We start from the raw sequence: 26623 nt of genomic DNA on the forward strand, positions 1-26623 counted from the left end.
ATGATACATTTTTTTTTTTTTAAATGCATTTTCCAATAATCACAAATGACGGTGATTTGTCCATCCTATCCAGCGCTGTGAAAAGTAACAAGTGACCACATGACACTATCACAAAACCGTTTATGTGTTGTTTCGACAGCAGTCAGAGTACAATTTACACCCAAATAATGACACTTGAAATCTTTAATAGCGTTTGAAATTGAAAAAAAAAAAACCGCGGAGAGAGCGAATTATATTTAGACCTATCGTGTCTGAAACAAGCACCTGCCCCGCCTTTTCCTTGCATCTCATGCCGCTGTGTGAAAGAGGAGGACATGAAGACGGCTGAAATACCTTTTTTGATAGTGAGACTCTGACAAACGTTATTAATGGATGACTAAACCTATATACCCAATATTAGTCATATGACTGTTGTTCCTATGCCACTGGTGTGATTTGTTTTTGTTTTTACGGTGAGAATGGCAGCTGTGAGTCTGACCGGTCCGCTTTGTAAACCCTGTTCATACAATTCACATTTTAAAGGTAATGACGATCGCTTTCACAATCACTTGCTTTTAATAAATGAAATAATATTTAGAGTGATTATATTTAATGTTAAATTTCTCTATTGTTAAATATTTACAGTTGAGGTGTTTGTGAAGAAGCCCTTGATGCCCATCCACCTGAGCAGCGAGCAGGTAGCAGTGGAGATGCTGTGTCTCTGCAGCCAACTGGACCTCTTGATCAGAGCTCAGGTCCATCAGGTGAGACACATTCACTGAACACACACAATTATATATATTTTATATATATTAATTCCCAACAATCATCCATGCGATTATCTAATCAGCCAATCGTGTGGCAGCGGTGCAGTACTTAAAATCGTGCAAATACAGGTCAGGAGCTTCATTTACTGTTCACATCAACCATCAGAATGGGGGGGGATCTCATTGAGTTTTTTTTTCCCCCTCCCCAATTTGGAATGCCCAGTTCCCAATGCGCTCAAGGTGGCGTAGTGACTTGCCTCAATCCGGGTGGCGGAGGACGAATCTCAGTTGCCTCCGCTTCTGTGACCGTCAATCCGTGCAGCTTATCACTTGGCTTGTTGAGCGCGTTACCGCGGAGTCATAGTGCGTGTGGAGGCTTCACTCTATTCTCCGTAGCATCCCCGCACAACTCGCCATACACCCCACCAAGAGTGAACCACATTATAGCGACCAAGAGGAGGTTATCCCATGTGAGACTACACACCCTAGCAATTTGGTTGCTTAGGAGACCTGCTGAAGTCCCTCATTATGCCCTGGATGGTAGTGGTGGTAGTCAGTAATGGTGTGTGTGTGTGTGTTTTTGTTTTATATATATATATATATATATATATATATATATATATATATACTAATTATATTGTCCTCAACAATCTGAGTGAGAAGTTGAATTCAAATTGGACATGTTGTTTAATGACACTCAAGCTGGCATTGACTCCACAAATTTGTGCATGATCCACGTTATTACTGCATTATCTGCGAATGCTCAAATGTGCATTTTGAGTATTGCAGTGAATACAAGGAAATCTTGACATTTGTTTAATATGGTCAGTGTCACAAATGTGCTATTTATAGTGACCTAAATATACCAAATCATACATATCTTATTTTATGCCGTAATGTTTGTTAAACCCAAACTTTGTTTATTTCCAGGTTAAAAATAGATTTTGATTTGCAGATTTTCAGTATGGTCTCAGACTTCTGGACACAACTTGGCAAATATCTAATCTGTTTTAACAGTTTCAGGAGCAACTTAATATGGACACAAGTCCTGAGGAGTCTGAATGCTTTAAAAGACAAGGTAAGTTTAATTAAAAAAAGAGAGCATTTTCATTAGAAACCCATTGGCAATTAATTACTACCATATGTGTACAACCTCTGAGTTGTGTTGTGTCATGTCATTAGGGGCTGAGATAATATATCAGATGAACCAGTGCCTTGAACATCTTTCTAAACCTGTGCCTCAGCTTGAGGTAATGAATTACATATGAACCTGAACAAATGAATACTGTACTTCATAACCCTGTTATATTTTGGATTATGTGTTCCCATTTATTTCCATTTCTTCAGGACTATTTGGATGTTGTTGGATTATCTTTCCTATTTCCTCGAGTGGAAGTGTATATCATACATGGCAGCCCTTTTGACATGTTGGAAAGACCACCTTCAGATGGTGAGACCAAAATAAGTGGGAAGAATGGCAATTACTGTTAGTTTGAATTTCCATTTGCTTGTCAGGGACCAGTCTTTGGGATAACTAGAATTTAACAATTATTTTCCCTTGTGTACACTAACCCTTTGCATAGGCATACCTTTATTCCAATATATATATATACTGTATATATATATATATATAACTAACTGCTTAGTTACCAAAAGTGAATAGGGTCATTAAAGACCCAAGATATGTAAGTGTTGTTTTATTTGCACTTGTATCAATCCTATTTTTATGATTATTGAATATCTATGAAGTTTACCTCTTATTATTATTATTACTATAATATTATACATTGTTTTGTATTTCATATTCATCTGCACTCTTACATGTGTACATGCCAGGGTTTTTCCTGGCTCAAAAATGGTCTTCAGTGGTGGCTGACGTACATGGTCATCACATGAGTGATGCAGTTTTTAGTTGTTTGTCTTTTTTAACGTAAATACAATTAATATTTAAGATAGGTAGTCGTATTTCATGTTTGTAATTAATATGATTTATTTGATCATCTGAGCATCTAGAAACCTCTGAACTTTACTCAACATATTTTTTGTATTTCAGGGTGCTTTGGGAAGTTAAATGAACTTGACACCTTATTTCTAGAGGCCTAGTTATAATATTCATGAGTAAACCGCTTTACTGATTTGGGACTGTGCTTCTGTAGTACATATGTTTGTTTACTTCTCCATAACAGATATTATTTTCCTTTTACCAGACTCTTAATGATTTGGGAATCATTTCGGTTATAGGAATATCTGACGCCAAACCAGGCCAGTTTGTTTCCTAATCTCAAACATCATCAGAACAGGAAATGTATTAAAATAGTACACATGAGTTTAATTATTTATAAAGGTCCAAACTTTTATTCCACGTTGTACATGCCCTTTTGTTTACCATAGTTCTATAATTTCTTCTAGTTATTTCATTGTTTAACAGTTGCATTTGTAATACCATAATCACAAGAAAGAGTACCTAACTAGCCACTGTAATGAGAAGCCATTGGAAAATGAAAAAAAAAAAACTGTTTATTTGTTAAAAACAATAGCTTAAACACATTTAACACCACTTTTTTAATACAACTTCCACAGTTGTAATGAAAAATTCAGTTACAGTTTACTTTGATAAATGTTAGTAATGGTGGTGTTGATGTTTAGATGTGAAAAGTCTTTCAATTGATGTTGGTGAAGAGCAGGTGTTTTCCATTTCCCTTGTCAGAGCTGTTCAGAATGTCAGTGCTTTAGCCATTTGAAATGGTTCAATTGCTCCATAGTGCTTTCAAATATACATTTTTCATGAAGAATTCAAGTGGATCGCATAGGTTTTGTCATCTGCACCATGATATTAAGAGAAACCCAGTTTAATGATACAGTCATGTGTGATCCGCTCTGAGCTATCCTGTCACCAGCGATATCGAAGGAAGCCTGGTTGGTGCATGTTGCGTCTGCACCTGCGTGCTCCATATATACAGTAGGATAGAGCGGAGCGCGTCTCGTATGTTATTCTCAGTGGATCGCACCCCGCGAAACCAGTCTTTAAGCACCCCGTGCTCATCCACGCTCCAGATGAGAGGCATAGTTAAGGCAAGATGAATATCATTAAATTAGCTCAGAAATATTTATATTTCTTACTCCAGGTGGCGCTGATTTTTCAGTGATTGTTATATTTGACAGTGCTGTTTTGATGAAGTAGCAATGTGGAATTAAACTATAGCAAGTGTAACACATAAACCGTTTGATATGGTTATTGACATTTGTGTGTAATACTGAAGTTATGTAATGCCTCCTACACACTAGATGACTTTCAAAGATGTCGGATCGTAGTACCGTTCATATTACACATCTGTCTGTCTTGTCATTGAAGTCGTTGCATTTTCAAATTACACGACGAATCGGTGACAGGGGTGAACACTTTACAAAGCATTTCAATATTGATGAATCCCCGACAACTCTACCTGGACTCCAAATTACATTTCACAACAGAATACACGCGAGAAGTGATACGAGATATGAAAACTAATGCATGATCATATGTTATGCATTTCAGAATATGATGTGTATGTTTTTAATCGCCTAAAGGCATCATATATTTTATTGGTTAAATCTACCTTTTTACTTACCTGACAGTCCAAAAAAATTGCCAAATTCTCTCCAACACTTCTCTTTCTCCACCCGGTTGTGGTACAGTTCAGAGGAAACGTAAAATAGGCACTGGTGCTCCTGCCAATGTTCCACAAATTTTTCCTCCATTTCTTCGGTCCAATGAGACTTTCTTGATACCGCTGCCATGCTAGTTGATGTTCTGTTGCTGGTACACCAGGAATCCCATTGAAACTTCCCGTGCACTGTCTCTCATTGGCTGTAAGTCAACGCTGCATTTGTATTCAGTCAAAACATATTTCACATTGCACGCAGACAGGATGAGATATTTAACATCCTATATATCTCGTTGACATCGGCGATGAGTCGGCTCTTCTCTCAAATCACGTCTTTGATTATTTATAGGCCTACATTGCGATCGTCGCTCATGGGAGCGAGCTCTGATTTGCCTCGGGCTTTTGACGGCGATCTCCACAAAACTGTCGGCTATCAACAATCGGGCTTAAAATCGTGTAGTGTATACTCAGCATAAGTTGTGTGTCTATAAAGTGCCTGAAAAAATACATGTGTTGCTTATGTGTTATGTTTAACTCAATATGCGTTTGACAGCCAGCTGCATCTCATGACATTTCAGTGTGAAAGTAATTAATTCTGTTCTATATTTGTTGCATTATCTCCTTGATTAATTAAAAATAAAACATCAAAATATATCAGAATATGTGTTCTATAATTTTCTAAATATCTTATTGTTTTGAAAATTTGACACTATCTCTGCATTTTGTAGATCTGTTTGTGATAGATTTACATATCGACACGCTGAATACCTGAGGTATGTAATAATGGTGAAACACCCATGCATTTAAGGGTTAGTCAGCTAATGTTTGGTTGGGAAATGTTTCTTCATTCCAGCATATTTTCCTCACATTGGAAAGCTGAACCAGCTGCTAGTTCTCAGTCAGCAGTTAGACGAAGATGTGAAGCATCTGGGCAGTCATAAGTACATTGCTCATCAGCTATCGGCAATCTATGTGAGTTCATTTGAATTGACTAATTCACATCTTTTAATTTTATCCATGTGATCTCTTCTGTAAAATGCATAGTAAAGCAAGTTTGAACCTGTATAATGCTGTTTAATACTGTTGCCTATTCCTGTGGTACTTATTCAGTTGTGATGGGTAAAAATATCTGGAAAATTACTATTATTATTCAGACTTTTTTAACAATATCACTGTCATTCAACCTTTTTGTTCTGTGTTACAGCAAGTCCTAAACTCTCTGAAAGACATTTTGTCATTATCCAGTATAAGAAAGGATATCGAGGCCAACTTTAAGCCATTGAAGAAGTCTCTTTTGACAGAACAGGGGTCCAAGCTGGAGCCACAGTTGCCAGGACATTATATAAGCTGGTGAGAGTGGTTTTTGTATAGTCTATTTGTTAGAATGATAACAATTCATCATAATGGCCCTAATTTTCACAGGGTGTCGGAGTTAACACACAACTTAATATCAACGGTGTTGTCACTCTCAGAGGAACTTACCGAAGACCTCGATCCAGTTATGGAATTTGTCTCCAACCTCTCCTAGTACAGGATCCACAGTGCCTAAAGTGGATGGCAAGAAATTGTCACAGAATGAAAGTCAATCGCTTGTTTTCAGATATGCATTATGTTGTTTGATTTGCTGACCTGCATAAACCACAGATAAGACTGTGATTTATATGATCCATATAAATTTAAAGTGCACGTTTTATATCAGTTTACTGTCATAAAGAAAAAGTACTGAGTACTAACACAATGATTAGTTAGGATTTATTGTTATTCTTGTTAAACCATTTTAGATTTATATGCAGTTTTCTGAGTGTTTAGACATAGGGGATTCATTCTAAAAAAACAAAAACTGTGCAATAATGTCTTACTATTACATACGTATACTTGAAGTGACTGTTGCACATGTTCTTTCTATTCTGTAATGATGGTGCTAGCATGGTTTATCTCACACGTATATCATGATTACAATGGTTCATTTCATATCTCCACTTTACCCTGAGCCAGATGTGATATACAGTATAATGTTAATGTATTCTGAAATAAAGTGGTTGTATAATACAAATAAAAATGAAAGCTATGCTCAATTTCATATTTAATTTATATGTAATAATATTCTGTACAATTACTGCACATATAGACTTTTTTTTTTTTTTTTTTTTAGCTTTGAACCTCCTAAATTTGTTGAATGATTTTTTTTTTTATATATTTAATATAATTATGTACATTAGTTACATATAGTACATTCTAGGATTACATTTTTACAAATTATTTTGTTTTTCTGATATTATCAGTAGAGTACTACTGAACTACTTTGCTCAGTTATTTATATTTTGATTTTCATATTACACAAACACAGAGCAATTAGCACTACATTAGGGAAATACACAAGATAAATATAGATGGATAGATATAGCATTTACAATATATTAAAGATAAAGTTATAGCATTGAAATTAAAATAAATAGAAACTCAATCAGAAAGAAATAAGGTCATAATACATTAGATTTATTTTTTTATTTTTATTTTTTGCTATTATTGAGTTTAAGAGATTTCACAATATGGGATATTTCAGTTAAAGAATTTAAGTCTGCAAAGTATCAAGAAATTTGTTCTTATGAATAAAGTATTTATAATGCAAAAAGCAAAATGAATGTGTTCAACAGCCTGGCTATTATTTTAAAAATAGAGAAATATATCTTTAAATTACAACATTTACTCCCAATGGAGACAAAAACATGTTTACTCCAAAAAACAAACATTATACAGAATTTCTTCTTTCAACTTACAGAATACACCTCAATTGGATATATCTGCAAACCAAATCAGACAATTTGTTCGATAAACATTTTGCAATATCTTAAAATGTACTGCTCTTTTTAGAAATGCAAATTTTTTTTCAGCTAAAATAAATAATTGCATTTAGGGGATGTAAAAATCTAGAGAATGTCATACAGTAATTGCCTTACATGTTTATTATGACATTTTCTTTGTTTTGTTTTTTGTTTATCAAGAACTCATATAATCATATTTTGTTACTAATAAACTGAGAGACATAACGAGGGATAGACACGAGACTTTCTTACTCAGTTATGCAATTGTAATATACCTCCCCATAATGTGACGTAAGACGTACAGCGCGTTCTCGTTGGCGTGCACGCGGCTATGTTGAACTGGGAGTCGCTAAATCTATACGTGCAGTTTACATAAATCCACCAATCCAGATGACGACTGTCACTGGTAAGATTCGTTAGGCTGCATTTGCGTTTTTGCATAGTTGTATATCGTTTAAAAATGTTAATAAAGCAGAGAGGTCAACAGTGACTTCATATCCTGATTATCCTTTCTGTGCTTGTTAGTTTCAATAACATATTCAATGGTATGTGATATGTGTCCTGTGATACCTGACAGTATCGATAAAGGTTCGCACCGGTTCGCACATGCAGATCAATGAAACTGCATGTTCTCGGACGAGGCTTTTGTTTCAGAATGACACGAGAACAGAGAGAAGATAATTCTGACTGACACTGACATAAGCCAATCAGGTTTTTGGTTTTGTTTTGCTGACGTACGTTTAAACCAATGGCATCAAAGAAGACAGATCTTGATTTTCTTTTTATTAGTGCAAATCTGCAGCCAGACTCTGTTAAAATAATGAATTATTCAGTTGTGGGTCAGTGTTTGGTGCAAACATTTTGACAAGTATGTTGCAAGTTTATGTTGCAAGAATTTACTGAGGTAAATGAAAGGTCTTTTGTATTACAGTACACCACAAATCACCGTAGAGCTGAGAATATTGTGTTATTATCACCCAATGAGGCACGAAGGTGAATAACTTTTTTCTATTGTCCACAAATGCTTTATCCTGGAAAGTCAATAACAGGCGACCGGCGCAAATATTCTAGAACTTGAATAGGTTATGTTGGGTTTTGAGTGAACTATGTAGCCTACATATAAGCAAACACTCGTAACCTCTTTCTAGGTGAATGTTGTTTAAATTTTATAGCAAGTTACATGTAGCAATTTGTTTATACATACATTACACATTTGAAGTATGATAAATTACATAGAATTACAGTGTATTAGGGCAGGGGTCTTCAACAGTTTTTGGACCAATGACCCCTTGGTGGGTAGAGAGATGGAGTAAACCCCTGTTGAGTGTTGCTTTTTATGCCTATAAAAACATGTATGGTAGACTAGCATATTATTGTATGTACATATATGATGATTATATTGCAAAGGTTTGAAATAATCATTAAATAATGTACAGCAGTGGTATGCAACCTTTCTAACATGAAGTAAATTTTCCATTTTCCATGTTAATCACTGTTCCATTCCCCTCCTTAATTAAAAGAATAGGACAGATAGGTAGATAGACAGACAGACAGACCCTCTCCATGCAGAATAAATGTTTTGTTTTTTTATAAGGTATAAAACACTTATGTGAGTGTTCATGATATTATACGTATGTTTCAAAATTACACTTTATTTCTTTCGAAGTACATTTTTTTTAATGAGCAAAAAATTACTGTGTACTCCTTTAGCCTCTCAAAATTGTATTTTTACAGAATGTATTTATTTATTTTTGTAATTCAGAGGAGCATCTGTCCCTAGTCCAATAATGATCTGAGAGGAGATGATAGCAGAACCAACTCTACTGTCCAGATCGGTGCAAAAGTGAGACATGCAAAAATGCTATTTGGATATTCATCAAACAACAGAGTTGTTTATTTAGCCATATTTGATTATTTAGATTTTATTATCCAAATGAATTACCCTTATTATTCAAGGTGGGCTATGTGTGCGGATAAAAATTGCATGTGCATATTGTTTTCAGAGAGAACTCCATAGTCGACATCTCTTCATGTGCATCTGTGCATCACCTCTCAAGTGAGATAAATGAGAACAGACAGAAGACTGTGGTACGAGCTGGCACTCCTCTCTCAAATACTATTTTTCCACATTTTCGCATGTTGTACAAAACCCAACCACTGGCTACATTACATCTCATAGAACTTTACAATAATACAACAGACATGCTTTCCTTTGAGATACAGTATAAGACCATTTGAAGTCTGTAGAGTCTGTAAGTACGTTTTGTGTGTTTGCAGAGAGGAAAGAGGAAAGCCAGGGAATGCTCTGAGAATGCCAAATGTAAGCGTTCAAAGAGCAGTAGTGGCAGTCTTGGAAGAGCAGAGGAGGAACAGCTAAAAAATGGAGATGTGGAGGCCGTTACCCTGTTTGAGGTGGTCAGCATGGGCAGGAATGCAATGCAGGTACATACATGTCAAGAAATCAGCATAATCTGCCCTCAAAATTCTCTACTATAAATAAAAAAGAATAACTACTTAAGCAGTCTCAAAGTTTTTTAAGGTCATGTAGATTTTAAAAAAAATATTGTTTTGGGCTACTTACTGATTGATTTTGGTGTGTTTTGAGAAAGGCCGTGGTGGATGACTGGATTGATGCATATGCTGTAGACAGAGACGCAGCACTGTTGGATCTCATCAGCTTCTTTATTCAGTGTTCAGGATGCAAAGGCAAGATTTGCAATGTCAAAGAGACTGGGGGCAGTTTGTGACTTATCAGCTGGTCAATGTTTTTTCCCAAATACATTTCTAATAAGTATATTGTAGGCACCACTTAGACCTTTATTCTACACATTTTAGTTGTGACATCTAAAATAACTTGTACTCTATAGAATATATTCTAGAGATTTAGAAAACTAAACGGTTTCATTTGATTCATTATAAGTGGTTGATGTTATTTTGTGGCTTTGTCTGTGAATGCTGTTACACTTTTAAAGGGATGGTTACTGCTGAGATGTTTCAGAGCAAACAGGGTACTGATGTCATGAGTAAAATGGTGGAGGATCTGGATGAGGTATGACATCCAAATTGCTCATCATTTAATGCTTTTCCACATTCCCCACTCTGACTGTTGACATATCTGTTTGTGTTTTTGTTTTTGGAATTGCAGGACACAGGTTTACAATACAAGAAGTTCCTTGCGTTTCCATGGATTTTAACTGTCACGTGGCCTCTAGATATGGTATGGATCAGTCTGGTTTTCCTTTCTCTTATATTGAAAAAAAGCTAAAATGATTTACCCTGAAAGTGTATTACTACAATTTTAAATCAAATGTTTTATTTTCATCTCTCTATCTTCTGTAGGACAGTGGAGAGTATCCACTAATAATGTCCGGTCTGTACTGGAAGAGGTTTCGTACACATTTCTGTGAGTTTGTATCGGTGCTAGTGACCCAGTGTCAGAACTGTGTCATCTTTGACGGCTACCTCTTGAACACCCTCATTTCACTGCTGACCGAGCTCTCAGATTCCAGAGTTCGTGCTTTCCGACACACCTGTACACTGGCAGGTAAGATCACCTGGCCCACTAATTCCTCTTGACTTGAATCACTCACATTTCGAAGGCTGCATGTCGGAGAAGGTTGACTGCATTTTTGCCACTGATGTTGTTCATGTTTCTGGTCATATGGTGTCCTGCAGCAGTGAAGCTTCTCAGTGCTCTGATAAATGTGGCTCTCAACCTCAGTGTCAGCATCGATAATAGTCAGCGGCTGTATGAAGTTGAGCTGCCAAAGAACCCCAGCAAACGGGCATCTCCTAGGCTGGAAAGGATCCAGAGAAAGATCAGTGAGGTTAGACTCTGACTGCATGTCTGATTAAACAAATTAACATTTCTACACACAGATCTTTCTCGAGTTAAATAGTCAGGCAATTTGTTCATAAAGCATAGTATTGACCTGTCTGCTTTGTGGATTTTAACTTAATGTTAACTTAACATTTAGTTTAAAGTAAAGGTAATTCCATGATGAACTGAGCAGGAAACAAAAGCTGTGAATTCTGAAATAAATTTAAATACTTTCCCTCCTCAGTTACAAGACAGGAAATTTGAAATCGAGAACATGGTGGATGCCATTTTCAAAGGAGTCTTCCTGAAGAGATACAGGTAGTCTTTATTTCAAACACACTTATAGCCCTCTGTTCTTAAAAAAGTCTATGTGTCATCATCACTGTGTGGTGAATTGCAGAGATGTGATTCCTGAAATCAGGGCCATCTGTATGGAGGAACTGACGGTGTGGATGAAGATTTATAGTTCAGTGTTTCTGAACGACAGCTATCTGAAGTACATTGGATGGATGATGCATGACAAGGTGGGTGAGCCAGTAGCCTAGTGGTTAAAGAGCTGGGCTCATAAGCAGGGGATTTCAGGTTCAAACCCCATAAGTGGTGAACCTTGACTCAAATGGGTCATATGAGAACTTGTCTTTGATCTTTTGAGAGATGAATACATTCTGTCAAAAATTTATAGAAAAAAATAATTGTTCTCCCTTTGAAGTGCCCTTCGGAGGCTGATTTTTCCCATTTGAAACCTAGGGATTCTCCACAGAAACCATCCTCTTCTCCACCATATCGAAAGTTTACATCTCCTCCCAACTCAGAAACTCGGGTATCACAATTATCTCCAAGTTTCCCAGTCATTATTATGACTTGAGGGGTCATTCATGTGCAACTTCCGAGTAGGAAATTTAAATGTATGATAATTCTGATTGCAAAAAAAGGAAGCATCGTGCCAATGTTGCTACGTTGGTCTGGTCAGTCACGGTAAGGTAATTAGAAAGATTGATACTATTATTCCTTAACACCAGAAGAACTAATGATAAAAGAAAACTGTTGGAAAGTCTGCCAAGTTTTGCACTTTTCTTGGCAGTGTGAGGCACCTGCCACTTTGCATATCCTTCTTAAGTTTATTTTTAACAATGTCCCTGATCATTTTAATCCAACCTTAAAAGTTGGATCTCAGCATGGATTGTTTTGTGAACCTGTCAAAATGTGACTTCTGACTGCATTTTCCATTTTTCGATTGTTCCGCAGCAACCTGATGTGCGTCTGAAATGTGTGCTGGGTCTACAGGGACTTTATCAGGATCAAATAAGTCCCAAAATGGACCTTTTCACAATTCGGTTTAAGGTAACAACTGCTTCCGCTTTCTGAGACTTTATCTCCAAATAAGGTAGGACATGACAAATTTCCAGGCGACAAGTAATTTGTCTTTCCATTTGTCTGTTCACACTGAAAAAAATTCTCAGATTTACATGGACTATATAGCTTTTATTGCTTGTCACTTTATTTTGTCAAGCCAGGATGACAGTGTGATTATAGGCTCAAACCATACCCTAAATGTATTTCTGTTGAGATGAAAAATCTATACTTGAAGTTTGTGAACTGTATTGGCTATGAGTTTGTCCTCAAACTTTTGCATTCTTGTTGTTTTGCCCAAACTTCTCAAATGGATGCAGTCCTTACATTTTTTTGTCAGTGTTTAAGATCATGCTCAGTGAAGTTCCAGTGTGACAGACAAGAGGGGATGATTGCTGATTGGCAGGCTGAAAAAAACCCTCAGGTTTGCCTTGGGCTTAGTATTCCCACACTGGCCTGATAGCTTCCCACAGGAACCCACCCTCACCATACCCTCACTAACAGCAGCAAACACATTAGCACAACCACGATTTAAAGAGCTCTTTAAGTGCTATCGTGGGTCTCTAAACTGCAGGTCATATTGTAGGTTTTGAGATCAGATTGCTCTCACAGTGGCTAGTTAAAGTGTTTGTTTATGTGAGCAATTGAATGCTGTCTCTGTTGAAGGAGCGGATGATCTCCATGACACTGGATAAAGACCATGAAGTGGCAATACAGGCCGTGAGATTGCTCATGGTCATCTCTCAGTAAGTTTCTCTCCCCTGCTCTCCATGGCATGTTGTCTATATCTCATAAAGTGTGATACATATAAAGTGGGGTTTAAAAGTCTAAGTCCATATTGTAAGTCTGGGATTCAAAATCGATTTTAAAACTGGAAAGAAACAAAGTATCAGTACAAAGAAAAATGCTGCATGCTATCATTAAAGTAAAAGAGCGACGTACCAAATACTTATAAATTCAGAAATCGTTATGCTAACATTCAATTAGAAAAAAAGCTCTTTTACATCAGGAAAATTCAAAATAGAAGCTTTTTTAAAAGTGAGCTTTTGAACCTCACTACATGTGATCATCCATTCTTCTCTTTTGAAGTATTCTGGACTGCGTTTCATGTAATAGCTAAAATTGTTCCCTTTTGTGTTAGATCCTGTGAGGATTTTCTAAGTCATGATGACTATAAGCAGGTGTTCCAGTTTGTGTACTGCTCCCACAGACCTCTTGCTAGCACAGCGGGTGAATTCCTCTACAATAGGTCTGTGTTCATATTTTGTCTGTCTTCGATAGCTTATAACTGGTATTATAGTGTGAGTTTGTGAATGCTAACATTATGGCATTTCATGGTTCATAGGCTGCTCAGTAACCCAGAATTATCCCAGAGGCCCAGAGACGCTGCTTCTGAACAGGACAGGCACAGAGAGCTAATGTTAGCCAGAGTCCGAGCCCTTATCTGTTTCCACACAGAGAGTGAGGTATGTGCACTTGTTAACTCCACGTGTGCATGTGCGGCTTTCGCTTAAAATAAATGAGAATGTGTTGGAAATTAGGTCTGGCGGGTAGTGCATGGTCTCTGACACATTGTGCAGTGGTGCTTAAGTTTGAATCTATCTAAGCCATTTCACAATGTCTGCCTCTTCTCCCTATTGCTTACTGTCTTCGCTATTATAAAATATTTTTTTAATATATTATAAAAAAAAAATATATACAAATAAAATGGAAAAAATGTATATATAAGTTGAAGTCTATATAAGTCATGCTGCTTTTTTTTAACATTTAGGCACATAGGGCCAATTCTTGCATTCAAAAACATCCCCAGCTAACAATTTTTGGTTCCCAGAACGGACATCCTAACATTCCCTGTTGGTTAGCCAGGAAAGTTTTTCTTTTTACGGAAATAGAATGCTCCCTTTAGGTTTGGCGAATGGTCCCCTAACGCTTTCCTAACTTTCTGCTAATGTTTTACTAACGTTCCCCTAACCTCCATTTTCAAATCATATTTATATATTCATACATCATTAATAATTAAACAATCAGTCTATATAAACAATCATCCCAATCAATGTCTTTGTTGATCCATTGTATAATTCAAAACATTTAATCATCATTTACTACCACAAAAACATGAAAATATTTTCATAGATAAAAAATTACTAAATGTGTATTTCCTCAGTTAATTTGAGATGACTAAGGAGTTTTACACTAAAACTTATAGTTCATACAAAATCATTTTGATTTAACCATTGACCCACAACACTTACTTAGTTTACTAATTCTAACCATTAATAGTTCTAAACATAAATAACTAATATTGGCATTATATTTATAAATGTTCTGTTATAGCATAATTTAATGTACAGCTGCTTTGAAACAATGCCTGTTGTGAAAAGCACTATACAAATAAATTTGACTTGACTTGATAAAAATGTGCAAAGAACATTGTATCATTAAAAAATTAATTGTAAATACAAGAACTAATCAAATTTTGGTAAACTTCTCTTTCCACTTGAAAAAAACAGGTGAACTTCTTCCACCACTGTCATCTGTAAATTTAACAAAGAAATGAAGGCAACATAAGTCACACGGGCATTAGATTAAACAATTAGACGAACAATTAAATAAATAATCTTCTACTACTGTAACTGTATAAAGGCCTTTAATATCACAAAGTGTGCACGCGGCCGCCTCTTGTGATGTTACGTGCAGCAAAACATCTAAATATCCAAATCTTAAAAAATATAAATTTACATGAGAAGCAAACACGCATTAGATATTATAATTGTTTTGTGCATTTAGTCATAAATCTTGTCAATGGAAGATCAAATATGCTTTTCAATTTCCGCTTTTCATGAAGCGATGGTCCAATGTTTGTTTTGCTGATATAATTAACTACTTTGAGTTATGACAGCCAACAACTGCACAAGTTGAGCCTGAAATACATTTTTACTTTAAATAACACTTAAATGGTTTGTGTTCTCTGTCTGAATCGTTCGTTTCGGCAGGTTTTGACATTGTGTCTCCAGCCTAGAAATCAAAACAGGCAATTAGAATAATCACAGCGCCACCCAGTGGTTGCTCAGGAAAACTGTGCATTTGATGCAGACATTGCATATTAAATGCTTTCCACATCTGTTCATTTTAATGCAGGGTATCTGCGGATCCTTAAAAAGTCTTAAATTCAGTTTTCCAAAATTGAATGTCATAAAAAGTCTCAAATATCTTAATATAATATCTGATACAACGAAGTAAAATAAATAAATGCATGCTCTACATCATTCAAAATGAAAACGCGGCTCTGTTGTATTTTCTCCAAGCACTCAGGGGCTTGTCAGTGTTTTCAGCTGTTGCGGAGCAGTTCACAATCAGTAGGCCTTACTGGAAATATATGACAAGCGATTACTAATGATCAGCTGTTGGTGATCATGTAGTGATGTAGCTTTTAATTGTTTGTATTGTAATACGTTGTAGGTAGGGTTGGGCGTTTTTTTTTTCTTCAGATTTTTCAGATTAATTCGAATTCGCGTTTTGAAACGATTTGTTTTTTATCGAGAAATTGCAAATGATATAGTTAGATACGTTGTAAATACACCAAAGGCTGAATAAGGGAGAGTACAAGAATTCATAGCACTTGTCTTAACGCAGCTCACGATCTGATCAGACCCACACGTGGCGCTCTCCAAATGCAGGCGACATGGAGACTGATATTAAAGACAGTGGTAATATTCCCAGTACGATTGTACTCTGTGTGATTGTAGCTCAGCATCGTCCATCATGCAGGTTACACCGGCTTAAGACCCTAACTGGCCTTCCATGTTTCAAGCGTACTGCATCTATAGCCAACTTTTGGCAAGCGATCATTTTGACAGTCTTTGCTAGTTGAATTGCAACGATAAATAATTTAATATTGCTGCGCTGCTCAGCGTGAACCGCTAGAGGGCGCGTCTTTATCTGCAGGGGTTTATGAATATACACACATTGTTTGATATACAATGAGCACTTTCTAGATAAACTTGATAATTTATAGATATTGATTTCTAGATAGACTTGGTTTGGATAAAATTAATACCTACACTGGCTAATAATTATTTAGCCGTTTTCTTATTCTATTATTCTGAACATCTGGGTTTATTAAATGTTAATTTATTTTACATTTACACTCTGTTGACAACTTCCCCCTTTAATTGCATTTGTACATTTTTCTTGCTCACCTTGTTTCCTATAAAGAAAATAGCTTGTATTTATCTAAATCAGAACCTTGCATTCTAATAAGTACATATAATTTGAATAATGTTGGAGTACATTTAAAAGTTGAATCTTAAAAATTGAATCTTGAATTGTCCATAAATTTGAAAAATCTGGATTAAATTTTTTTTGCCTTATCGACCAGTCCTAGATGTAGATTATTGTAGGAGTGCAAGTTTTATATCCATTTGAATTAGCAGCTAGAGGCAGTGAAGGGCAAGCATATCAAAATAAGAGTCCCTGGTGTATTTCAAAGTTAAAGTGCCTTTAAAGTTAAAAGTTCCACACTATGAATCAAATCACTGACTTACATTAAATAAAAAAATTACATTGTACCGAGACACTTAGATGTGGTGGTACACAAGAAAAACTGCCGGAAACTCTGTTGACTAAATTAGAGAAGTGCAGGCACTGCGTACCGGTGAGTACCAGCCCACTTCATGCACTGAGCACAATCCAATATCGGTAGACCTCTAATTTGTATCTATTTATATAATGGCACATAAACCAATTTTAATGTGATATACACTGGTGACCAAAAGTTTGGAATAATGTACAGATTTTGCTCTTATAGAAAGTAATTGGTACTTTTATTCTCCAAAGTGTCATTCAACTGATCACAATTTATAGTCAGGACATTACTAATGTGAAGAATTGCTATTACAATTTGAAAAAAATATTCAGAACTTTTTAAATTAGTTTAAAGAGTTCTCATCAAAAAAATCCTCCACAAGCAGCAATGATAGCTTTGCAGATCCTTGGCATTCTAGCTGTCAGTTTGTCCAGATTCTCAGGTGACATTTCACCCCACACTTCCTGTGGGGTGAACTTGCCATATATGTGTCTGTCTTGTTGGGCACTTGTCACGCACCTTACAGACTAGCTGATCCCACAAATGTTCAATGGGGTTAAGATCCATAACACTCTTTTTCAATTATCTGTTGTCCAATGTCTGTGTTTCTTTGCCCACTCTAACCTTTCTTTTTGTTTTTTGGTTTCAAAAGTGGCTTTTTCTTTGCGATTCTTCCCATAAGGCCTGCACTCCTGAGTCTTCTCTTTACTGTTGTACTTTAAACTGGTGTTGAGCGGGTAGAATTCAATGAAGCTGTCGGCTGAGGACATGTGAGGCATCTATTTCTCAAACTAGAGACTCTGATGTACTTATCCTCTTGTTTAGTTGTACATCTGGCCTTCCACATCTTTTTCTGTCCTTGTTAGAGCCAGTTGTCCTTTATCTTTGAAGACTGTATTGTACACCTTTGTATGAAATCTTCAGTTTTTTTGGCAATTTCATTCCTCAAAAAAATTATTGAATGACGGTTTCTTTTTTTAATCATTTTTGACCTAATATTGACCTTAAGACATGCCAGTCTATTGCACAGAGTTTCAACTCAAAACAAAGACAATGTTAAGCTTTATTTAATGACCCAAACAGCTTTCAACTGTGTTTGATAAGTGATTTTCTAGAACCAAATTATTTAGAATGATTACTCAAGGATAAGGTGTTGGAGAGATGGCTGCTGGAAATTGGGTCTGTCTAGATTTTATCAGAAATGACTTTTTTCAAATAGTGAAGGTGCGTTTTTTTTTTACATCATTCATATCCTGACCATACTTTTGCATCAGTTGAATGCCACTTTGGTGAATTAAAGTACCAATTTCCTTCCAAAACAGCAAAATCTGTACATTATTCCAAACATTTAGCTGCCAGTGTATATGTGGAAAACATGACTTGAGTATTTTAAACTTGTATATAGCCTACTCTGTTTTACTGATAAACAATGTTAAGGCCAAGTTGAATGTGCCCCTGCCTGTTTAAGTAAGAGTCTGTGATTGTGAGATTGTTTTGGTTTGTTTTGGTATGGGGATACTGTATTCATTTGATTTGTTCAGGTCTTGAAAAAGTCAAGGGGATTTCACCTCTTGAAATTTAGCAACCCTAAACATGTTGAAATCTAATTCTGGTCAATATTTAAAATCTGTTATTTATCAAATGTAGAGAATTAAATATTTTACTTGCATGATTAGTTCTATGTAATACATGACACAAGTGATCTAAAGGGGATTGTGGTTTTACAAAGGGGATGGTAGTTGGTATTTCTTGCAACGAGGGGGATGGCATCCCCCCTCAACTCGAGCCCTGCCTATACCTGGATCGGTATTGTCTCTGATACTTATGTTTTTAGACAGATTGGGTATCGGTACAACGAGACCGATCCAAATCCAATACTGTGTGTTAGTCATGTACGTTTACGTTAAGCTATAAAATAGACATAAAAACCCCATAAAAGCATCCTTAAAGAACTCCATGTGACTCGTGCATTTTATTCAAAGCCGCTTGAAGACATGCAATAGCTTTGTGAATCACAAAAGTCAGTGTTTAATAAGTAAAGAGTGCATGCGCATCACGTTAGTGAATGGTGCTGATCGGTTCATACACAGACATACTGTAGCACACGCAGACTGTTGAGGCGGTTGTGGCCATTTTAGAATTTTTAGGCATTATTTACAGGGCTGATGTGGCAACACTAATAAATTTAAAGGTGCTCGACTGAAATATATTACTGTTGTATTTTAAAATGCTAAAAGTCAACAATAATAATTTATTATTATTATCATTATTATTTGTTCAAAATTATAACAGTATTGTTGAATGGGTTCCAAAAAATAACTGTGAATGAAAAGTGGACTGATATCTTAAACTAAATTTAACAAGAAAAAGAGATCTGAATCCTTACAATGAAGTCCAGATAAAAGTAAAAAAAGAAAGAAAAAATTGCAAAGAAAACTAGCTTCTTTTCTAATGAAGAAATCTACTGAAGGAATCACTGTTAATTGTGCTGCTGCATTATCCAGTAGACTAGTTAACAATAAAGTTGCTCTTAATAGGCTATCAGGGACGGATTACTGACTGGGCCAATGGGGCCAGTGCCCAGGGGCTCTTGACTGCCCGGTGGTTCCCCCTGCTTGAAAACTCTTTTGGGCATGAACAACAACCCCCCCCCCCCCCCCCAACAACTTTTGACCATGAACAACGAACAAAACCTTTGCAAGTCATAATCTGTCCCTGTAGGCTTTACATTGATATTGAAATAATACATATAAAAGTGTAGCCCCAATTAGTTCCACACAATGAGGTAAAGATATTCTAAAATTGATTAGGCAAAAAAACAACACTGATATTGGATCAGGATCGGTATTGGCTGATACTGATATTTCAGAATTGGATCAGAAGAGAAAAAGTGGTATCGTCACATCCCGATTTGTAACTTTAACAAATTTCAAATGTAAAACACACAATTGTTTTAAATCTGCCACTAAAATGCTGAAAAAATTCAAATATATATAAGAGCATGTTTAGTGTGAATGTGCTTTAGCATATTATCTGCATTAGCATTCATTCATTTAATTTTTCACCATTGATAAAGGGAATGTAAGAGCTGAGAGGAAACCACAAGGAAATAACCTCAGCCAGTTTTAAACTCGGATTGGCACAGTGAGCAACAAGTCAGAGCACATACTGTACACTACCCAGCAGGCCGCATCTGCAGCATGTTTTATTGGAATCTGCTGAGTTTGATTCTCTCCCTTGTGTCATAGCTGCACAAACATGTGCTGTACCTCGTGGACAGTCTGTGGGACAGTGCAGCAGCTCTGCTGAAAGACTGGAACGGTCTTACGTCACTGCTCTTACCTCAGACTTCCAGTCAGGAACAAGGCTAGTACATGCACTTTAGTGAAAACTCCTTCAATGTAATGCTATATTGCTGTCTCTTTTTTTTAAGCTTATGGCTTGTCAGTGTGCACACAGTGACACCCATTCCAAGCATTGACACATTTTACATTAAGTGGAATATATTACACTTATTACTATAAATTAAATGTTATTCATTGAAATGCCACTATATAGTTTTGACTAATATGTTTTAATAATTACTTACAGAAAAAAATACAATAATTGATGCCCTCTCCCTGCAGTATCTCCACAGGTTGAAATGTAATAGAAAGAATTTACATTAATTTGTACAATGTGTATGTGCATATGTGTATTAACTGCAGCTCTGAGCAGTGCTGAGGAGACCTTTGTGATTGAGCTCTTGTTGGCGGCAGTGAGACAGGCTGCAGAGGGGCCTCCGTTACCAGGGAGGGGAACAGGTAAAAAGGTGAGACTGTAGTGTACTTTTATTACCTGATACTTTCATTAGATGGCACTATGATCCAGCAGGACTTTCAGATTGCTTTAACATTTCTATGTTTATAATTCAGCCCTTCACATTCTAAACAGACTTTGTTTACACCACATGTTGTGGCTGCTATGATTAATTTTGCCAGTTGTGTGTTTTTGATTTTAGGTGATAAGTGCTAAAGAGAAAAAGCTACAAAATGATGACTGCACAAAACTCACTGAACATTTCATTAAAGTGCTATCTGAGATTTTATCGAAGGTAAATAAAAAACCATTAAGTACCTCTGACTCGACTACTACTTCATAAATTACCTTCAACTGGTTCCGTGTCTAACCTCCTCTTCTAGTACTCAGAGGAAGCTGAAAAACTAACTTCCATTCTAAGAATACCTCAGTATTTCCAAACGGACACCTGGGATCATGAACACTCACAGGTAAGTGTTTATGTATATGTATACATACTCTTGTAGCCAATTAAAATGGCAAAAGTTCTGTTCTGCATTTAAGGTTATTATAAATGGAGCTCCCCTTCTGGTTTTAATTTATCATTGCACTGGTGTAGTCCATGCAGGCCTTGCTAGTTGAGCTGGACTCTGCAGTGCGTAGACACACAGACACAGGGCTGTTGGAGACAGCTGCTCGTTCTTACCAGAGCCTCTGTGCTCAGGATTCACCCTGGCACTCCTTGGCTCGCCCCAACTTTGACCGTCTCATCCAGTGCTGGACACAAACACTGGGGACACGATTAGGAGAATCACTGACTGTGAGTATGCTAGAGGACCGTTAAAATAATTTAAATAGGCACAGGTGATTTCTTTTGCAAATATTTTGCAAGACATATTGACATCCATAAAAAAAAAAAAGTTGATTTCTGACATTGATTTATTATAGCAACTATAATGGAGTCTAACTTAAAGTGATAGTTCACACAAAAATGAAAAGTCTCTTATAATTTTTTCACCCTCATGCCATCCCAGATGTGTATAACTTTATTTCTTCAGCAGAACACAAACAAAGATTTTTCGAAGAATATCTCAGGTCTGTAGGTGAATGCAAGTGAATGGTGATCAGACCTTTGTAGCTCCCAAAATCACATAAAGGAAACATTTTTGGATTAACTATCCCTTTAAACATCTGCCTTTCATGTACAGGATGATTGTTTCAATGGAAATGGGGACAACACTGTGGAAATTCTGTCCACACTGAAGAAACTTACTGTGTTCAACAAGTAAGCCTCTTTTTTTGTAAATGCAATGACAAACACCAGTTTCTGCAGTACACACTGTCAATTTTGGGAGTGACAACCACATATAAATATGGGAGTGAATCCCCTAAATTATCGTTCTGTGTTGACATAGTGACAGCTACAGTACATGTTAACCATATGCAATGTTTTGGTGTCTTGCGGCTAACAACAATTTTAGGCCAGACTTATGTTGATTTTAGTAAGCTGCTGTCGACAGAGGAAACATGTTTGCTTCATGCTCACTAAACTGCTGATTTAAACAGCATGCTCTCTCTGTCTGAACCATAATGTGTGGGTTGCCCCTATATTGTAGGACTGGTAATCTTCTAATTACATCACTGCATTATCAACTAGTTGTCATTCTGTACACACTTAAATATGTGGGTTCAATTTATTTCAGTCATCACTATCTACATTTTTCAGGACTGTATTTGGTTGTAGAATATGATTGTCACTTCAAAAAGTACCAAACCCTGCTTGAACTGAATAGGATTAAGCTCTCAAAAGTGTCGTTATTAAATATATGTTTATTCTTATTTTATTTGTGGATGTGTTGCTATATCAAATCTGTCTAGTGCTCAGGATCTGTCTAAATGGAGCCTCTATGAGCTAGTGACCAAACTTGTGGAGGTGGAGATAAAACATGGTGGTCTGCCCATGGAGGTAAAATTATTAGCCTTAACCAGATCCTCTAGATTCTAAGTTTATTCAACAGGATTCACCTCTCTAATCTGCGATTCTTGTAGTTAACAATTGAGGCTCTGCGCTGTATGTGTAGCTGTATCCTGTGGAAGCTCAACACGTTTGGAGAAGCTGTGGCCTCCAGGGTGAGCCATCTACCCTTCCTCTTTCACTCTGTCTCTGATTAAAGCATGACTCCTGTCAAAGAAGACTGACGTCACATTTAGAATGCTAATAAACCAGTGCAGACCTAAAGCCAGCGTTTTCCCTTGGGTTATTAATTAAACCAGTGTTTTAGGTATGCAAGCCTCTTTGTCCACAATTGCTGTATGATCCATCACAGAGAACCGTGTCCTTTAAATCTGCCACATTTCATTTCAGATATCAACACAGAGGCCTGGGGTTATGTCCAGTGGATTTTAATAAGTGATAGAAAGGGATTGATCGTGGGTCTTTAGTAAAAGTAAGTGCAGGTGATGGATTGTAGAGGGACAAATGGTTGCGCTCCTATGTGGATGTTTCACCGCTAATGTCTAGACTTGTTATTAGGCCTGTGTTTCCATGCAGTACACAAGGTAATCATATTTCCCCACCTCTAACCTTTATCCAGTGAAATATTGATGGCCGTTAAGACTGCTGTAGGTAAGAGGCATCCAGTCCCACGGAATAGAGATGGCTCAGGAATGGACGCTTTCTCCTCTGGCCTCCTCATCAATAACTGACAGTGCAGGCGGCAATATTTTTGGCCAAGGTGGCAACTTGGCTCAATCTGCAATTCTAATGTCAATGGTAACTGGAGGTGAGGGGGTAAAAAAGACGTGTTCAGCATAAAATGGGGACGCATGTCCGTTCCAGAATGAGTAATTTAGCTGCAACGACATTGCGACTGCGTGGGATGGGGGAGCCGTTCGAGCACGTCCACCCTGGAGCTCCACGTGCATGTAATTATGAATAAATATATTACACAAGAGACTGGCAGCACTGCTCAGAACTACGCTTTCATCAATCCACTTTGGTTAGAGCCCTGCTGTGGCGTTCTTGCAGTTTCTATTATTTTGTGTAATTACTGTATGTAATTACTCCTCATTCATTCTGTGGTGTGTGCAAATCTGAGATATTTTCACACACACACACACACACACACACACACACACACACACACACACACACACACACACACACACACACGTTTGGTTTCCATGTTTTATGGGGACTTTCCATAGACATAATGGTTTTTATACTGTACAAACTTTATATTCTATCCCTAACCTAACCTACCCTAGACCTAACCCTCTCAGAAAACTTTCTGCATTTTTACATTTTCAAAAAACATAATTTAGTATGATTTATAAGCTGTTTTCCTCATGGGGACCGACAAAATGTCCCCACAAGGTCAAAAATTTCGGGTTTTACTATCCTTATGGGGACATTTGGTCCCCACAAAGTGATAAATACACGCTCACACACACACACACACACACACACACACACACACACACACACACACGTTGGGTTTCATGTCTTATGAGGACTCTCCATAGACATAATGACTTTTATATTGTCCAAACTTTATATTCTTTCTGCTAACACTACCCCTAAATCTAACCCTCACAAAAAACTTTCTGCATTTTTACATTTTCAAAAAGCATAATTTAGTATGATTTATAAGCTGTTTTCCACATGGGGACTGACTGATTGTCCTCACAATGTCAAAAAAAGGGTTTACTATCCTTGTGGGGACATTTGGTCCCCACAATGTAGGGGATACCTGGACACACAAACACACACACCCACACACATACAAACAAACAAATCTGTTATGTCAGCCCATATTCAACTTTGTTTTCCATATTGGAAGTTCGAAGCAGCATAAAATGTTGTACACAATAAAAAAGGGTCCATTTGAAATTTTAGTTATGGTAGTTGATACATAACATGTCTTTTAATGTACAAACATAACATCAACAAATCAAGATTAAAACATCAACATTTTAGGTTTATATGAATGCATGAAAGAAAGTGTTTTTAAGGTGCTGTAACTGGTCATCATTTCTCCTTTCAGTGTTTTTATTCACACGTTTGCATTTGATAGTGATTTTGTCAACTATCATCAAGCAGCTGTAACTACTATACATTTAGTGGCAATTAAATGCAGTGTAGTAGGCGAATGGTTGCTTTAATTGATGTGTGTGTGTGTGTTTTAGGAGTCAGCCCTCCAGCAGAGAAACCAGCTACGTGCCTTCTGTGAGAAATGCCACCGCTGTCTCTCACACGTCGAGCAGCTCGTAAGAGAGCAAGTGAGCATTACGTCTCTTTCTGTTCACGACATTGCACTCCATGTAGCAGTTTCAGAGCATTTTGTTTGTGTACTATGCAGTAGCATTTGTGCCGGTGCCAGTGGTGGTGTTTGAATCCTGTTTGTTTCGACTGTAATTTCCTGTGAAGTGCCCCTGGCCCTTGAGTTGTGCTATATTGCCTCTCCATGCCAGGGCTCACTGATGGCAGAAAAACACACTAATTGAAACTAAAGAAAATCAAAGATTCTGGCAAACAAACTGTTTTTTGCAGGTCTGCCCTGAATTGTCCATGTTCTCAGTACAGTGATGTCACTTATTTTTTTCTATTTATGATGTAATGGAAACAAAACCATTGTAGCTTCACTGAAAGAAAAAAAGTACAATTTTCTTAACCAATATGATGTCTTTTTTTCTAGTAAAACAATCTAAACATTCTTTAAGCAAGATACATTTTGAGCAGCATACATGCATAGGATATTAAAATAATATTTCAGGTTCAATACAAGTTACACAACACTTATACTTTTGAAACAGTGAGTATTTTAAAGTTTACGGATTGGCACCCATTGACTTCCATTGTAAGTGCCTCACTGTAACCCAGATTATTATTATTTATTTATTTTTAAAGAAAAGAACAGACGAGTCTAAATTAATTTTTGTGGTAGTCAACATTATACCACAAATGCTGTAGATTGAGCTTAACTTGTATTGAACCTGAATATTCTTTTAAGACTTGTTTTCAGAAAAAAATATCTTGAATTAAGTGTATTTTTCTTACCCCATAAGCAAATATTTTTTTGTTGTTTTCATCAAAATTTTGTGAAGTTTATGCTTTAAACAAGAAAAAAAAAAGCTATTTGCCAATGGGGAAATTGAAAAAATTTAAGTACAAATTAAGAAAATATTCACTTTCAGATGTGATAGCGAAACTTTTTTGCAGTGTTTTTTACATTTTTAAAAACACAGCATTCCTGTCTCAGCTTTCTTATCAGGGAGTGGTTGTTAAGGTATTGTTTAAGAATTATAATAGAATTTAAACCATAATTTGTTTAATTTCTTATTGGGCTCTGTGTGTTTTTGTTGTTTTTCACAAAGGCCTTCATGTGTCTGAGTGATGTTCTCATAGCTCATAATTACCAGCTTCAGACATGGGATGCTTCTGCAGGCACTCCACTGCTGTACACCCCTGATCCCAAACTCCAGAAAGCTTTACTCTCCTTTGTCTTGGAGCATGTCTTCACCAGCCCTGAGCAGGACACCCACAGCAGTAAAGGTTCTTTCCTCTCCTCATTTAAATTGTAAGGGTCCTTGTTTGGCCTGTGCTCTGCAGTGGGGTGAGAGGGGGAAAGTGAGCTGAACGTTTTTAGAGAGTCATTGCCCTTTAAATCTCAATCAGTAGCCATCAATATGATTTCTTTGAAAATATGACTCAAAAAGATTTCAATGTTGTCAGTGCTTAATGACAGAGAATGCTTCTCAGGCACCCAGGTACAGAAAAAAAAAAGGGATCTTAAAAGTTGCGTTTTGTTTTGTTTTTCATTTTGCACTGCCCTGATGAAGCTTTTTGACAACAGACATTTCACAATACGCAAGAGAAT

The 26623-nt window shown here is 36.7% G+C and overlaps 2 protein-coding genes across 4 annotated transcripts in view; both read left to right on the forward strand.

Moving 5' to 3' along the window:
• Window positions 1–299: 299 nt before the first annotated feature.
• Window positions 300–6443, forward strand: si:ch211-218d20.15 (uncharacterized). Of its 2 annotated transcripts, XM_052149057.1 has the most exons (9): window positions 300–344; window positions 466–522; window positions 625–743; window positions 1764–1824; window positions 1929–1996; window positions 2094–2196; window positions 5244–5362; window positions 5595–5740; window positions 5813–6443. In XM_052149057.1, the coding sequence occupies exons 3-9, from the start codon at window positions 651–653 to the stop codon at window positions 5916–5918; spliced, it is 696 nt and encodes a 231-aa protein (XP_052005017.1). In that variant the 5' UTR covers window positions 300–344; window positions 466–522; window positions 625–650; the 3' UTR covers window positions 5919–6443. The 2 variants fall into 2 exon arrangements, with proteins under 2 accessions (XP_052005017.1, XP_052005016.1); XM_052149056.1 differs by having other exon boundaries at window positions 307–522.
• Window positions 6444–7519: 1076 nt separating this feature from the next.
• Window positions 7520–26623, forward strand: part of LOC127658752 (cohesin subunit SA-2-like) — a 29564-nt gene continuing 10460 nt past the window's right edge. The window contains exons 1-26 of one of the 2 annotated variants that reach the window (XM_052148234.1): window positions 7552–7618; window positions 8144–8205; window positions 8975–9055; window positions 9216–9300; window positions 9490–9654; window positions 9822–9918; window positions 10185–10261; window positions 10358–10429; window positions 10552–10756; window positions 10888–11039; window positions 11277–11350; window positions 11433–11556; window positions 12278–12373; window positions 13049–13128; window positions 13524–13631; window positions 13728–13848; window positions 20216–20333; window positions 20675–20778; window positions 20968–21060; window positions 21149–21235; window positions 21364–21564; window positions 21953–22029; window positions 22623–22710; window positions 22794–22874; window positions 24933–25025; window positions 26121–26298. In XM_052148234.1, coding sequence (XP_052004194.1) covers window positions 9015–9055; window positions 9216–9300; window positions 9490–9654; window positions 9822–9918; window positions 10185–10261; window positions 10358–10429; window positions 10552–10756; window positions 10888–11039; window positions 11277–11350; window positions 11433–11556; window positions 12278–12373; window positions 13049–13128; window positions 13524–13631; window positions 13728–13848; window positions 20216–20333; window positions 20675–20778; window positions 20968–21060; window positions 21149–21235; window positions 21364–21564; window positions 21953–22029; window positions 22623–22710; window positions 22794–22874; window positions 24933–25025; window positions 26121–26298 — 2617 coding nt within the window. In that variant the 5' untranslated portion in view covers window positions 7552–7618; window positions 8144–8205; window positions 8975–9014. Of the gene's footprint in view, window positions 7619–8143; window positions 8206–8974; window positions 9056–9215; window positions 9301–9489; window positions 9655–9821; window positions 9919–10184; window positions 10262–10357; window positions 10430–10551; window positions 10757–10887; window positions 11040–11276; window positions 11351–11432; window positions 11557–12277; window positions 12374–13048; window positions 13129–13523; window positions 13632–13727; window positions 13849–20215; window positions 20334–20674; window positions 20779–20967; window positions 21061–21148; window positions 21236–21363; window positions 21565–21952; window positions 22030–22622; window positions 22711–22793; window positions 22875–24932; window positions 25026–26120; window positions 26299–26623 lie in introns of both variants that reach the window. The other variant, XM_052148233.1, reaches the window with a different exon arrangement.

This window comes from Xyrauchen texanus, chromosome 18, assembly GCF_025860055.1.
Source record: "Xyrauchen texanus isolate HMW12.3.18 chromosome 18, RBS_HiC_50CHRs, whole genome shotgun sequence".
NCBI classification, from domain to species: domain Eukaryota; kingdom Metazoa; phylum Chordata; class Actinopteri; order Cypriniformes; family Catostomidae; genus Xyrauchen; species Xyrauchen texanus.

Excerpts from the sequence above, each read along its gene's own strand:
- si:ch211-218d20.15 (XM_052149056.1), top strand. The coding sequence starts at position 459 with ATGGCAGCTGTGAGTCTGACCGGTCCGCTTTGTAAACCCTGTTCATAC. Across the intron at positions 523-624 it reads ATACAATTCACATTTTAAAG|TTGAGGTGTTTGTGAAGAAG; the intron begins GTAATGACGATC and ends AAATATTTACAG. Across the intron at positions 5,741-5,812 it reads CCAGGACATTATATAAGCTG|GGTGTCGGAGTTAACACACA; the intron begins GTGAGAGTGGTT and ends TAATTTTCACAG.